This window comes from Mastacembelus armatus, chromosome 18 (genome assembly GCF_900324485.2).
Source record: "Mastacembelus armatus chromosome 18, fMasArm1.2, whole genome shotgun sequence".
Lineage (NCBI taxonomy): Eukaryota > Metazoa > Chordata > Actinopteri > Synbranchiformes > Mastacembelidae > Mastacembelus > Mastacembelus armatus.
Window position 1 is genome coordinate 17,058,606 of NC_046650.1, and position 14,282 is coordinate 17,072,887.

Below are 14,282 nucleotides of genomic sequence, written 5' to 3' on the forward strand. Positions count from 1 at the left end.
CTGCTCTTATTAAAGGCACAAAACCTCAGAGACAGTCCAGCTCCTGTTTATGTTACTTGTCTCTTCCTTCCTTAAGTAGCGTTACAGCCATAGAAAAGAAATAAAACAAGGTATAAAACCTTCATCTTATAAATGAGACTGATAATACAGATGCAGGTGAGTGTGTAAAGATAAGCAGTAACAAATCTCTCAATGTTTCAGGTGGTCTCTGACGGGTACTTGAAGCCTCTGTTCCAGTCCAGGTATCAATATACTTTCTTGGCGCAGACAGATGGAAGATGCCTGTTACACTCTAGATTATCCCAGCACTTCTGATCTGTAAGTACAAGGCACAGCAGCCAGTCAGTGCTACATAGAAGTGTTTACTGAGACCAGTTTATCTTGAGGAACAGGGGAATTGGTATTTAAATCATCACCACACATATTTCCATGAGATAAAATACGTTTAATTCTGCTCTAAATGATATAATATTGCACATTGCAAACAACAAATGAACATGAAAGACTTTGTAATTGAGACAGGCTTTATTTCCAACTCTTTTTTTTAGCCTTCATCATTTAAAACACTCACAGAATAAGGCTCAGAGCTTTTGGATTTACCTGAATAATTCATCTGCAAACAGTGCTGCTGGCTCTGAGTCGGCTCTCCAGGACACCAGTTTGTATAGTGGAAAAGTGTGCCATCACTCCAGTGCCAAACATTGTTCTAGATGACAAAATTAAACAGATTAAGAATTAGGAATGGTTATTACATACAAACAGACAAATGTGTAATGAATCATAAAATACCTGTTGTGCATTAAAGCCTCCAATCCATGTTTCTTTGTAGTCATGACTGGCAGTCATTATCACCTTCTGAATTCCATGATACTCATGAGTGTCATGCACTGATGCCAGGTTTCCACCCATGGACTGGCAGTTTCTCTGCAGTGGAGAATAACAGTGTGAAGTGGCCCAGAGAGGAGCAATAGCAGTAAGCAGGGCCAAAAGAGGAGTCCAATTAACTAAGTGTTCAAATCAGTGTAAAAAGAATAAACTCAGTGATTTTACCTCAGCTTCAGCCCAAGTCATGGGTCTTGGAATGTAATGGTATAAACGGTTCCCGTAGCGAGACCGAAACACGGTCCTCTTCACCAGGGGGCTACTTGCTGAGGACAAATACAGACTATTTAATAATCAGTTCATTACATTGATATATAGTATTCACTGTGTAATGTGAAGTAAAACCAAAACAACAGCTGTACACACTGTCAGTCAGTGATACTTGTTTTATTATGAACAACGTTAATAATATGAGTGGAATTTCTGGTTCCATCCCCTTCAGATTTTATGAGTTTGTCATATTTTAGTCTCACTGACCTGTTTGATCGTTTTCATCCTTTGCTTCTGGAAGATCTGGATAGTTGGACACAGCAGTTATTGACTTAGTTTCTCTCTCTGCATACAGACCAATACATACAAACCATCTTGGTCTTTTTAATGCAGTTCTCACCTGCAGCTGGAGTCAGATCCATCATGGCACAGACACAAAGCACAAAGACACCGAGCATCTTCATGGTGGAGATCAGATTATACAGATTTTTACCTTCAGCAAAGAGAACCATACATGTTAGGAATCCTTCTCACACAGTGACTGACAGTTCATTAAAGGAAAGAAGGAAGATGATCAGAGGGTTTGTGGCAAACCTGCAGCAGAATTATCTTCTTCCTTCTCAGTGTCAGCCTCACATGAAGGTGCTGAAGAAGCCAAAGAGCAGCTCATAAATACAGTTACTTATCTCCCACAAAATGAGGAACTGATGACACAGCAACACACAAAGCTGTAATATCATTATTAGGAAGAATAGTCAAAACACAGGCGATCAAATTACAAATTCAAAGAAAATGTTTGTTCATACTCATGTGGGAACTCATTAGTGCAACAGGCCTATTTAATTAATTAACCATTAAAGAGTCAAAATGTAATTTTGTTGTTTTTAGTTTCTAATTTTGTGGTTTTCTGCATAAATTTGTCATAAATGTGATCTGGATGGATGGATAAAACTTGGAAACAGTGCCATTACTTTTCTTGCAGCTGTAAACCCACAGGCAGCTACTTAAACCCCAAATGTAGATGTATGTCATTTCAGGTGTTTTTCCTTTAATACAAGCAGATACACAGTATTTATAGGGCACATGGGAGAAATAGTGAACTTCTCCTTGAATGGAAACGTTTGTATTTGAACTACATTTTGCGTTGCTGTTTTAACTGCTTTATTCCAGTTTCCCCCCTTTGTGTTACAGTTTGCTGACTATTGAGGATTTATTTTCCATTTTCTTGTTTCTAAGGTTGCCATCCATCACTGGCAGTTAAGTTATGCAATTACATTCATTGTACACGCAGGGCCTAAACATTGTGCTTTGTCACATGGTACCTCCATCAACAAAAAGACATTATCTCTGTAACAGGTTTTAGAGATTCCTCTGGCATCCACCTGTAAATCCTTGTCTGACATTGTGCTGATGACACAGACCTGTTTTAAATATACTGACAAATGTACTGCATACACACATTTATTTAAATGGCATACATTTTTCAATTTAAAGAGATTTTTTAAATGGACTTTAAAGTTTAATTTGAATTACAGTAACATACAATGATACTGTATATTATTGTACAGCTGTCCTCACTGCGACCAGTGACTTTAGAGTCTGAATTCCTTTTTTTCTAGTTGACCCAGGCCTGTCACTTTGACCATTAAAGAAGGATGCAAAGTTTTTCTTGTGAAAGTCAAAATTACATATCGGTTCATGTCATCAGTTCAGTTCAGGTTTCTGATGTGTATCTAGTGTTGACTCAGCCTGTATGTTCCTCTTCAGCTGTCAAAGCAACATGGGCTCCATTTTGCTCATTTTATTTGATGCTTGTGATGTTGTCCAAAGCCCCTGCAGTTGTCAGTAATTACTGCACCTTAATGTGTATCATATTTGACACTTGTTAAAATGATATAACTGGAATATTTGGTTCCATCCCCTTCTGATTCTGTGAGTTTTTCATGTTTTAGTCTCACTAACCTGTTTGATTGTTTTTGACCTTTGCTTCTGGAAGATCTGTACAGTTGGACACAGCAGTTATTGACTTAGTTTCTCTCTCTGCATACAGACAAATACATACAAACCATCTTCTAGTTTCTTGGTTTCCTGCATAAATTTGTCTGCATAAGTCACAAATATGACCAAACACAGTATTTCTAAGCTGTTAAAATACTGCATCTGCGGCCTTAGCAGTTATGCGTTCACTGTACCAGTGTGTTGTGGATTTAGCAGTCAGTCTACGTTCCTACCTCACGAGTTTTGGATTGTGACCCAAAGAATCTGATCTCAGATACAAGTGGCTGAAATGAGTTTCCTCTGCAGGGTGGCTGGGTGCTCCCGTAGAGATAGGGTAAGGAGCTTAATCTTTCAGGAGGGGCTCAGGGTAGAGCTGCTGCTCCTCCACATCGACAGGAGCCATTTAAGGAAGTCCGGGCCTCTCTCTTGGATGCGTCCCTGGGAACCGGGCATGTCCTGCTGGGAGATTATAAATCCTTGTCTGACATTGTGCTGCTGACACAGACCTGTTTTAAATATACTGACAAATGTACTGCATATCCACATTTATTTATTTATTTAAATGGCATACATTTTTCAATTTAAATAGATTTTTTTCTTGTGAAAGTTCAAACAACATATTTCAGTTCAGTTCAGGTTTCTGATATGTATCTAGTGATGACTCAGCCTGTATATTCCTCTTCAGCTGTCAAAGCAACATGGGCTCCATTTCGTTCATTTTATTTGATACTTGTGATGTTGTTGTAAAGCTCTGCTTTGACCAAAGCCCCTACAATTTTTTAACTTGAAAATCTGCTCATCCAAGCATTCAAGATTATTGGATATTTGGATGGTTTACAGTACCACAGACTTTTAAGACTGCAGTAATCAAACCCTTATTCAAAATGATCAGTGTTGATCCCAGAGTCTAGGCTAATTATAGACCAATATCCAACCTACCATTTATTTCTAAGATCCTTGAAAAGGCTGTTGGTAAGCAGGTATGTGACCACTTCCACAGAAATGAACTATTTGTAGGTTTTCAATCAGGATTTAGAGCACATTATAGTACAGAAACAGAAGTATTAAAAGTCACCAGCAGTCTTGTCTTAGCCTCAGATAATGGACTCGTTTCTATACTTGTCCTCCTAGACCTTAGTGCTGCTTTTAATACCATCGACCGCAGCATCTTATTACAGACACTGGAGAATGTAATTGGAATCAAAGGAACAGTGTTAAAATGGTTCCAATCTTATTTATCAGACAGATTCCAGTTTGTTCATGTCCATGATGAACCTTCCATGTGCACAAAAGTTAGTTATGGAGTTCCACAAGGTTTGGTGCTAGGACCGATTATCTTCACCTTATTTCCCTTACGCAATGTCATTAGGAAGCATTCTATTAATTACCACTGCTATGCAGATGACACTCAGCTGTATCTGTCCATGAAACACAAACTGATAACACAAAGCAGTTAACCAGACCTGAGGCATGTCTAAAGGAAATAAAAGCCTGGATGACAACTAACTTTCTACTTTAAACTCAGAGAAAACAGAAGTTATTACATTTGGGACTAAAATCCCTAGAAATAGCTTTTCTAACAGTATAGCTACTTTAGATGGCAGAGCTTTGGCTTCCAGGACTACTGTGAAAATGTTATTTAGGTATTTTTGACCAGGACATGTCCTTTAATTCACACATAAAACTAATCTCTAGAACTGCCTTCTTTGACTTGTGCAATATTGAGAAAATTAGGAATATCCTCTCTCCAAATGATGCAGAAAAATGGTCCATGCATTTGTTACTTCAAAGCTAGATTACTGTAACTCATTACTATCTGGATGTCCCAGTAACTCCATAAAAAGCCTCCAGTTAATCCAGAATGCTGTAGCCCGAGTCCTGACAGGATCTAGTAAGAAAAAACATATTTCTCCAACACTAGCTTCGCTTCATTGGCTCCTGTAAAATCCAGAATAGAATTTAAAATCCTTCTCACATACAAATCCCTTCATGGTCAAGCATCTTCATACCTCAAAGACCTCATAGTACCATATTATGCCAATAGAGCACTTAAGATTGCAGGTTTACTTGTGGTTCCCAGAGTGTGTTCCTGTTCTTTTCTCTCTCCTCTATCCACTCATCCCAAACGGTCAAGGCAGGTGGCCGCTCAAACTAAGACCAGGTTCTGTTGGAGGTTTCTTGCGTTAAGGGGAGTTTTTCCCCTCCACTGTTGCCAAGTGACCCCAAATAAGATAAACTTTACTCAATTAGATTCTGAATAATGTAATTACTGACACAGCTCAAAACACAGGCGATCAAAGTACAAATTCAAAGAAAATGTTTGTTCGCACTCATAATGTGTGAAAACTCAATAGTGCAAATTTGTCATAAATGTGATCTGATCTCTACTAATCACAAATATGACCAAACACAGTATTTCTAAGCTGTTAAACATACTGCATCTGCGGCCTTAGCAGTTATGCGTTCACTGTACCAGTGTGTTGTGGATTTAGCAGTCAGTCTACGTTCCTACCTCACGAGTTTTGGATTGTGACCCAAAGAATCTGATCTCAGATACAAGTGGCTGAAATGAGTTTCCTCTGCAGGGTGGCTGGGTGCTCCCGTAGAGATAGGGTGAGGAGCTTAATCTTTCAGGAGGGGCTCAGGGTAGAGCTGCTGCTCCTCCACATCGACAGGAGCCATTTAAGGAAGTCCGGGCCTCTGTCTTGGATGCGTCCCTGGGAACCGGGCATGTCCTGCTGGGAGATTATAAATCCTTGTCTGACATTGTGCTGCTGACACAGACCTGTTTTAAATATACTGACAAATGTACTGCATATCCACATTTATTTATTTATTTAAATGGCATACATTTTTCAATTTAAATAGATTTTTTTCTTGTGAAAGTTCAAACAACATATTTCAGTTGAGTTCAGGTTTCTGATATTTATCTAGTGACGATGGTGACCTGGTTTTTCTTGTGAAAGTCAAAATTACATATTTCAGTTCATTTGAGGTTTCTGATATGTATCTAGTGTTGACTCAGCCTGTATGTTCCTCTTCAGCTGTCAAAGCAACATGGGCTCCATTTCGCTCATTTTATTTGATACTTGTGATGTTGTTGTAAAGCTCTGCTTTGACCAAAGCCCCTACAATTTTTTAACTTGAAAATCTGCTCATCCAAGCATTCAAGCATGTTTGGATGAATCACCTTGTACTCCTCAGCATCGCATACAGATGCCAGGTTTGCATTCATAGTCTGGCAGTTTTTCTACAGTGGAGATAAACAGATGTTGGCGTTACAAAGAAAGCAAATTAACCTCAGTGTTAGGACATGACCAGGGCAGAAACTCTGTGATCCTGTGCCTTTAGTTTGTGTGAGCAGTGGGTGGGGGAAGGAAAGGAGGAAAATGTGCCACAGCATAGAGGAAACATGTTTGGACAGAGTGTTGTTTACTTTGTAGGCAAATCCTTCTGCAGCATGACAGTTGTCACCTATCAGTCCCTTTATAGGACAGATGGACATAGTTACCTAATATAATCTGATTGTTAATCAGAAGATGAAGTTAAACGAGTATCCCAAATCCCACAAATAATTTTTTTATTTTTTTGGGATACAGCCCATGTATCTGCTGAACGGTTTTTGGAACAATAATTTGGTTTTTCTGGTCTTGAGTTAAAATAATGGTATAAGTGTTTTAATTTATGTCTGTGCGGTGTGTGCGCATGTGCAGCCATGCCACAAAGAGGTGTCAACCTCGCCCCACAGGCCCTTGTAGACGCTGGAAAGAACCTGCGTGGATCGATGCTGTTTCCTTGCAAGTAAATATAAGATTAAGAGTTCAATACTCCTTGTATTTACTCAAGAAAAGGGTAGCCTGTTTGGATTTTCCAAAAGTAAGGATCTGGTAAATGGGGAAAAATGGAAAAAAAAATAAAATAAAAAATGGATTTACAGATGAAATGCAGAGAAACAAAAGGAAAATTTAAAATGAATTCCTCTGCTAATTTAGGAAAAATCTCCGACCACACCCTTTGCAGAAAGTGATATGTATCAGCCAAGGATCTTGACAAAGAGCCCTGAATCTCCTTTTCTGTGGATTTTTAAAAGAGCCCCTCCTAAACAACATAGGGAGGTTGAAAGACTCATCAGTCTCCCCAAATTCTTTACCATTTATGGTATGAACTCCCTTTTGTCACTGACTCCCCTTTAATGCCACGTTTACGCCATCATCTGCCAACACATGTTTTCTTCCTTGGCATGATTTCAGTTCAGTTCACTGTTATGTAACAATTCTGGATCTGGTCTGGAGTTTTCACAGGAGCTCCAAAACAAAACACATTATGAAAGAGAATCATGATCAGTAAAGCCCAGGAACACACTTCAGAGGGGCAATTAAGAGAAATCAGATATACTTACTATCTGTTGGACTCATGTAGTGGTGGGTAAGAGTCTTTAAAAACAATGATCATTTGAACACATTATACCACAGTTCTTCAGGTTTACTAGCTGTTGGAATAGCAAAAGAAACATTTCTGTCATGTCTACATGACACAAAGGATAGTATTTATTTTGTTGACAAAGATAACTTCAGCGCCACCTTGTGGACAGATGAGTCTCCTGCAGTTTTGCCTGTTCTATGTCAGGAACCTGTGCTCCTTAGAGATTTAGAGCAGTTTTTGTTTTTCCTGTCCTGCAACTAGCGCTGAGTAGGTTTTTTTCTTTTTCCATATATTTCCATTATATTATTATATTATATTTCCATTTGAGTAGAAGTCAGTTTATTCTGTTTGTAGTATTTCATGTTGTACATTTGGAAACTTGAGGTCAGTGAAAAGTTTGTCTTCTCTCAGCAAGATATATATCAACTTAAAAAGTGTGCAACATAATATAAATGATTTTACTTTACTGGCATTATTATGAGACCCAGTGAATTTTAATCCTTAAAGAAAACAAAGGTAACACTCACAGACCAGGTTGTATCAATGCTGATAGACTTATTTTTTGCATGAGACATAAAAGAAGAGTTACATTTGCAGAAAAAGTGGCCATTGAGAAACTAAATGTTTATTTTGAAAGCAGCCTGGTGGACCATTTCATGAAAGAAAACACTGTAGAATTGTCATAGACTGTAATAAATTTGCAGCCGTTCACTGGTATTTTGTTTACAACCTCATAGTCAAAAAGTAATTTCTTGGTTTTTAGTTTGTAGTTTCTTGGTTTTCTGCATAAATTTATCATAAATGTGATCTGATCTTTACCAAAGTCGGTCACTGTACGGGTCTGAAAACAGTAATGACAGCATTTGCAGTTTCTTGGTTTTCTGCATAAGTTGGTCATAAATGTGATCTGATCTGTACCAAAGTCACAAATATCAAATATCAGCTGCTAGAACAGTGCACAGTGACTTTAAAGTCTGAATTCTGAGAAGTTTTTATTTCTTTTTTTAATAATGGGTCTAAGCTTCTGCTGTTTATCAGTGACAATAACTTTTTCTTAAGTGGAAGTCAAACTATTAACATTTTTCAGTTCAGTTTTCTGATATGTGTCTAGTGATGACTCAGCCTGTATGTCCCTGTCAAATCAACATGGGCTCCATTTCTCTTTATTTTATGTTTGATGTTTGTGAATTACTGCACGTTAATGTGTATCATATTTGACACTTAGGAAATTGTAAAAAAAAAAAAAAATTAACAGAAATCCCAATTTTCCAAATCTGGATGCAGTTTTTGGATGTTTGGATGGTTTATATCCTGCAGTGGATGAGCTGATGACTATAACTATAACACCACATGGAGGCCAGATGACTTTATTACAGTAGCATTTAATGAAAAAGTGTATCAGCATCAGCTTTCACTCTAAAGTTGCCCACAATGCTCGATAACATGGCAACATGGCTGTAAGTTTAAATTAGCAGCCTTTATGTTCACCTTCTTCAATGTGGTGTCACTTTCCATTTCCATGTTGTAATTCTTCCCCTTTGGATCCTGGTTTTGGTTTTTCTAAAATCCTGGGACTGTGGCTCAGTAGTTTGAAAGGCTTGTCCACTGATTGCATCTGAATGTCAAATTGTCCTTGCCCAATTCACTGACCCCAATAAGATAAACTTTATAAATGCATGAAAGGATATTCAATAATGTTAGAATAAGTGCTCATAAATGAAGATGTACAGTATTATTTAGTGGTGTCATAGCTGAAACACTTGTTAAATTGTGATCATTTACACAGACCAACTGGTTTCAATGCTGATAGACTTTTATTTTGGCATGAGCCAAGAAAGAAGAGTCAGACTGCAGAATAAAGTGGAGCTCAAAGCATTCTTTCCATAACACATTCAGTCTGCTCTTATTAAAGGCACAAAACCTCAGAGACAGTCCAGCTCCTGTTTATGTTACTTGTCTCTTCCTTCCTTCAGTAGCGTTACAGCCATAGAAAAGAAACAGATGATATATACTGGATATGATAGAAGATGTCAAATGAGATACAGTAGAATTCAGGTTCTATGAGACTGATGGCACAAAATGTGAGAGTATGCAAAGACAAACACACCTCCACCAGTGTTTGTGCTTTTCACAGGGATTTCATGCCTCTGGATCAGACCTGGGATCATCACAGGTTCTTGGCACAGACAGATGGGAGAGGAGTCTCACAGTCCAGATCATTCCAGAACCATCTACCTGTAAGTACCAACAACATGTGAGTCAGTCACTGCTACAGACCAAGACCGAGACGTTCACGTTAATATGGTTTGTTTTATTATAGTGACAATTTGGTGATTTACCTTCAGCATTTAAGTGTAGACAGTCCTCATTGCCCTGCCAGTTGTCAGGTTGTCCAGGACGCCAGTTTGCATATGTGAAAGGTGTTCCATCAGTCCATCTCCACTTGCCCTCCTATAAACCAGAAGAGAATCAAATGTAGTGACGTGTTTCAGTGTCTGATGAAGACAAATCCAACCACAGGACACTGACTGTGTTTAGGGTTGATGGAGGGGACACAGAATAAGTCAGGAGAGACACATTCAGGCTGGTTTGAGCTACAAAGCCATGAATTAGTTGTTATGTGTCAACATCAGTCACCAAGAGTCAGTGATTATGTGAACAGTGCAGAAAGAGAATTCAATAGTTGTTCTTTAAAGAAGAACTTCATGACATCTGATAAAATGACTGAGTGTCTGATCTGAGTCAGTGTTGGTTTGGACTGAAGTTTGACAATGAAGAAGGAGAATCAACATTAGCAGCTTCTACCATAACACATGTCCATTGTTGTCAGCAGTCCAGTTGCGTTGTGGGTAATGTAGGCTGTTCATTGTGATGGTGACAATATGACATATAGGACAAAGCCAATATCAGCTGAGTATTTATCTGACAGACTGTGTGAATTTACCTGTGTAATATCATGGCCTCCAAGCCATATGAGTCCAGTCCCTTTAGCGTCAGTGATCACTTTCTGAATCACTGCATACTCCTCAGCATCACGCACAGATGTAAGCCATCCGCCCTGACGAAGACAGTTTTTCTACAGTGCAGATAAATAGACAGTGGAGTCAGTAAAGAAGCAAAATGAGCTGAGTAGTAGGAAAACACCAAGGCAGGAATAGATGCCAGTGTTAAAGTGAACACAGACCAAATAAACAGTGTAGAATCATTGTGGACTGAATCCACATCACTCTGATTACCTGAGCGTCAGTCCAGGTCATGGCTTTGGGAACAAAGATGAAGCAACGATTTTTACTGGGCCTCCAAACGTCCCGACAATCAAAGGAAAATGCTAAAGACAAACAAAATGCATAATGTTGAGTTTCTCATGAATTTAAACCACCTCCCTGTTTCTGACAAAGATACTAACAATTACCTTTGTTTCCCTTCAGTGTGTTGGGCTAGTAAAATTAACCACTTTCTCCTTGAATCTACATATATATATGTTATATAGGGAATCACTGCATCTCTTCCTGTGACACATTAAAACTCATTATGTCCAAAATTATTAAACAGTTTCCTTTGGTCCACAGCTGCATCTTTGGATGAAGGTGAGAAAATACAGAAATGACCATAAAGGAAATAATCAGGTTTTATTTCTGATGTGTCTTAATGTATGAAGAAGTACAAAGCCCTTAGTTTGCCTTAAAGTAAGTCAGAGAGAAGGAAATGTGCAGGATGTTGTATCTAACTCTGATGAACAAAGTGGTCAAAGTCCAATAACACAAACTCTAATAGACTGGGTTGGAATTTGGGCAGTGCAGCTCTGTGTAGAACATCCTGTCAGCATCATTTCCAGAGACACAACAGGTGGAAAGACATTATATTGATCCATTTCATATCTGTGTTGGGCTCTAGGAAACTTAACGCAGAAGTCATTTGGTTTGATCCACAGAATATATACATTTATAACATCTGGATATCTATTCCATAAACATATATACACACAATATATAGTGTAGTAATACTCACGCTGAGCTGAGGTCTGAGCCAACAGGGCACAAAGAAGAGCAGCCAGAATCAGAGTCTTCATGGTGAAGATGATGCAGATGTTAAAGATGAGGCTGATATCTCTGTAGGGAACAGACCTGTAAAGACTGACAGCCTGTCAAAGACAAGACACCAGATGATCAGGGAGTTGGAGTCTCTGGTATTTATGTAGTGAGGCTGTTTGCTGAGCATAAATGTTTTTCAGCAACGCCCTGAATTAATTGAAAAAAATTCACAGATAGCGGCTGTTTGAGCCACCCAGTGCAAACGGCAGAGAGACACCACAAACCTTAAGGCCATAACATCAAAGAACGTCCTGATGTGACTTTTACTGTGTTTATTAGTTCAGACGTGTCAGCAGGACAGACTGAACAGTGTAGACAGTTGTAGGCAGCAGAGATACAACAAAAACCTTTCAAATCCCTTGTTAACAGATTGTTGCTGCTGATGTTGTGGATGTAAATAAAAGACAAAACCCAGCTGGTGGAGAATTTCTGGGTAAATGTTGATGGGAGCTGTAGTTTTTGCTCACACTAGCAGCATGTTAGCCTGCTACAATGCTGAACAAACATATTTATTATTCCACCTGCTCAGAATCAGCATGAACAAATGAAACATCACCTTGAGTCAACTGGCAGTTTTAAGGAAAACCAAACTCTGATCCAACCTTTCATCATGATCTGGGAGCTGTTTGGGGAACTGATGGTGGATCTTTGTTGGAGGAGGAAAAGCTGCAAATTCAGGACAGTGACATTAACTTAAGTCAAACAGGCCTGCAGTGTTAGTCAGCACTAACTAATCCAATCCAAACTGAAAACTTCAGACATTAGTGACCTGCTAGTTATTTTCCAGTCTGACAGTGGTGCCATATCTCAGTGAAAACTGTTTTATTAGTTAACCTTTACATTGTGTAAAAATGTCATTAGAGGACAAAGCAACAGAATCTCAGAGCAGTGTGAAGTAGCAGGAAACTGTCATCTACAAATTTAGGTCTCAGATTAACAGAAAATGAACAGGTTTGAATAAAAAATCAAATATCCTTATGATAAAATCAGGAATTTCCAGTAAGACCTCTGCTTTGGGCTTTTGCTGTCTGAGATATTCACTAAATACTCCATCGCTCTGGGCCATCTTCCTGGTGTACTTATGGATCTTTGGTGGTTTTTCTCAGATGGTGGCTATAATGCTCACCAGTCCTCGACCTCCTTCAGTCCTCTTAGTGTACGGTCTCAGGATGCTGGATTTGGGATGAAACTCTCCATGCATTGTGAGGAGCTTCCTTGTCTTGACATCAGCAGCCTCTATCTCCTCTTTTGGCCAGCTTATTATACCAGCGGGGTATCCGATGCCCGGCAGCTGCTTTACTTGCAGCTTCTTCTTGATTCCTATTTGCCTTTGGGATTCCAAGGTTCTTGTAGCTTCCCTCAACATCTGCTCTGCTGCCTTTTGGCAATTCAGTTCCTTCAGTCCTGACAACCCTTTCTCTCTCTGTTATCATCCGACCACACTTATCCAGTCCAAATGACATTCCAGTGTCATTGCTGTAGACCCTGGTGGTGTGGATCAGTGAGTCGATGTCTTCGATGTCTTTCTTGTAATCAATCCGGGCAGTCTACAGGTTAGTCAGTCTGGTCTTACAGTGTTCTGCCCCCCTGGTGTTCTTCCCCATTCCTTTCTGAGCCCTGCTCAAGTATTCAGCCATGTGCTTACTCGTATTAGCCGCTATAATGCCTGACAGGAGCTTCCATGTTGTGCAGAGACAGGTTATTGGATGGTAGTTGGATGGGACTGCTCCCTTTTGGGGGTCCTTCAGGATCAAGACTGTACTTCCTTCAGTTATCCATTCAGGGTGAGTCCCATCTATTTGCAGCTGGTTCATTTGATCTGCCAGGCGCTCATGGAGTGGAGTTAGCTTCTTTAGACAGTAGGTGTGGATCATGTCAGTTCCTGGTGCTGATCAGTTCGCCTGATCTAAGGGAGCGGCTAGGAGTATAAGGGTGAAAACGTTCAGTAAGATAAGATGGGGCATGGCCATTTAAAGATTTTAAAACAAATAATAAAACCTTAAAATGAACCCTAAAAGACACTGGCAGCCAATGGAGTGCAGCCAGCATTGGTTTGATGTGCTCGTTTTTTCACTTTCCAGTTAAAAGACGAGCCACCGCATTTTGGACCAGCTGGAGACGTGAAAGGGATGCCTGACTAACCCCAACATACAGAGCATTACAATAGTCAAGGCGTGATGTAACAAAGGCATGCATTGCTAGCTCAAAGTGCTGCCTTGACACTAGAGGTTGTAGTTTTGGCAAACGCCTTAAGTGGAAAAAACTGGATTTTACCACCGCACCAATTTGCTTATCAAATTTAAGATCCGTGTCCATTTTGAAGCCTTAATTAGTGACCAGTGGTCTAAGATGTGATGTCAAGGGGCCTAGATTCACACCAGAAGATTCACTGGAAGCATTAGAGCCAACCAGCATTACTTCCATCTTTGCCTCATTAAAGTGTAGAAAATTTAATGCCATCCAGGCTTGAATGTCATCAAGACATGCGAGCAAAAGTGCAATTGAAAAACCCTCCTTTTAAACCTGGGTATCATCTGCATAACAATAGAAAGATATGCCATGTTTTCTGAAGATGAAACCCAGAGGAAGTAAGTAGAGGGAAAAAAGCAAAGGCCCCAAAACTGAACCTTGGGGAACCCCAGAGGACAGACAAGCAGAGGAGTATTAAAAGCTGGCAAG

General features: G+C 39.4%; 2 protein-coding genes across 3 annotated transcripts; both read right to left on the reverse strand.

Moving 5' to 3' along the window:
* Positions 1-245: 245 nt before the first annotated feature.
* LOC113125427 (ladderlectin-like) lies at positions 246-1,760 on the reverse strand. The gene is made up of 7 exons (XM_026298880.1): positions 1,687-1,760; positions 1,493-1,585; positions 1,360-1,395; positions 1,051-1,148; positions 790-924; positions 601-706; positions 246-316 (listed from the first exon to the last, which is right to left on the reverse strand). The coding sequence occupies exons 2-7, from the start codon at positions 1,554-1,556 to the stop codon at positions 246-248; spliced, it is 510 nt and encodes a 169-aa protein (XP_026154665.1). The 5' UTR covers positions 1,557-1,585; positions 1,687-1,760.
* Positions 1,761-9,084: 7,324 nt separating this feature from the next.
* LOC113141466 (ladderlectin-like) lies at positions 9,085-11,692 on the reverse strand. Of its 2 annotated transcripts, XR_003296743.2 has the most exons (6): positions 11,521-11,692; positions 10,749-10,840; positions 10,457-10,588; positions 9,852-9,963; positions 9,620-9,747; positions 9,085-9,479 (listed from the first exon to the last, which is right to left on the reverse strand). XR_003296743.2 is itself a non-coding variant. In XM_026325892.1 (5 exons), the coding sequence occupies exons 1-5, from the start codon at positions 11,579-11,581 to the stop codon at positions 9,680-9,682; spliced, it is 465 nt and encodes a 154-aa protein (XP_026181677.1). In that variant the 5' UTR covers positions 11,582-11,692; the 3' UTR covers positions 9,548-9,679. The 2 variants fall into 2 exon arrangements, 1 of the variants encoding a protein (XP_026181677.1); XM_026325892.1 differs by lacking the exon at positions 9,085-9,479 and having other exon boundaries at positions 9,548-9,747.
* Positions 11,693-14,282: the final 2,590 nt, after the last annotated feature.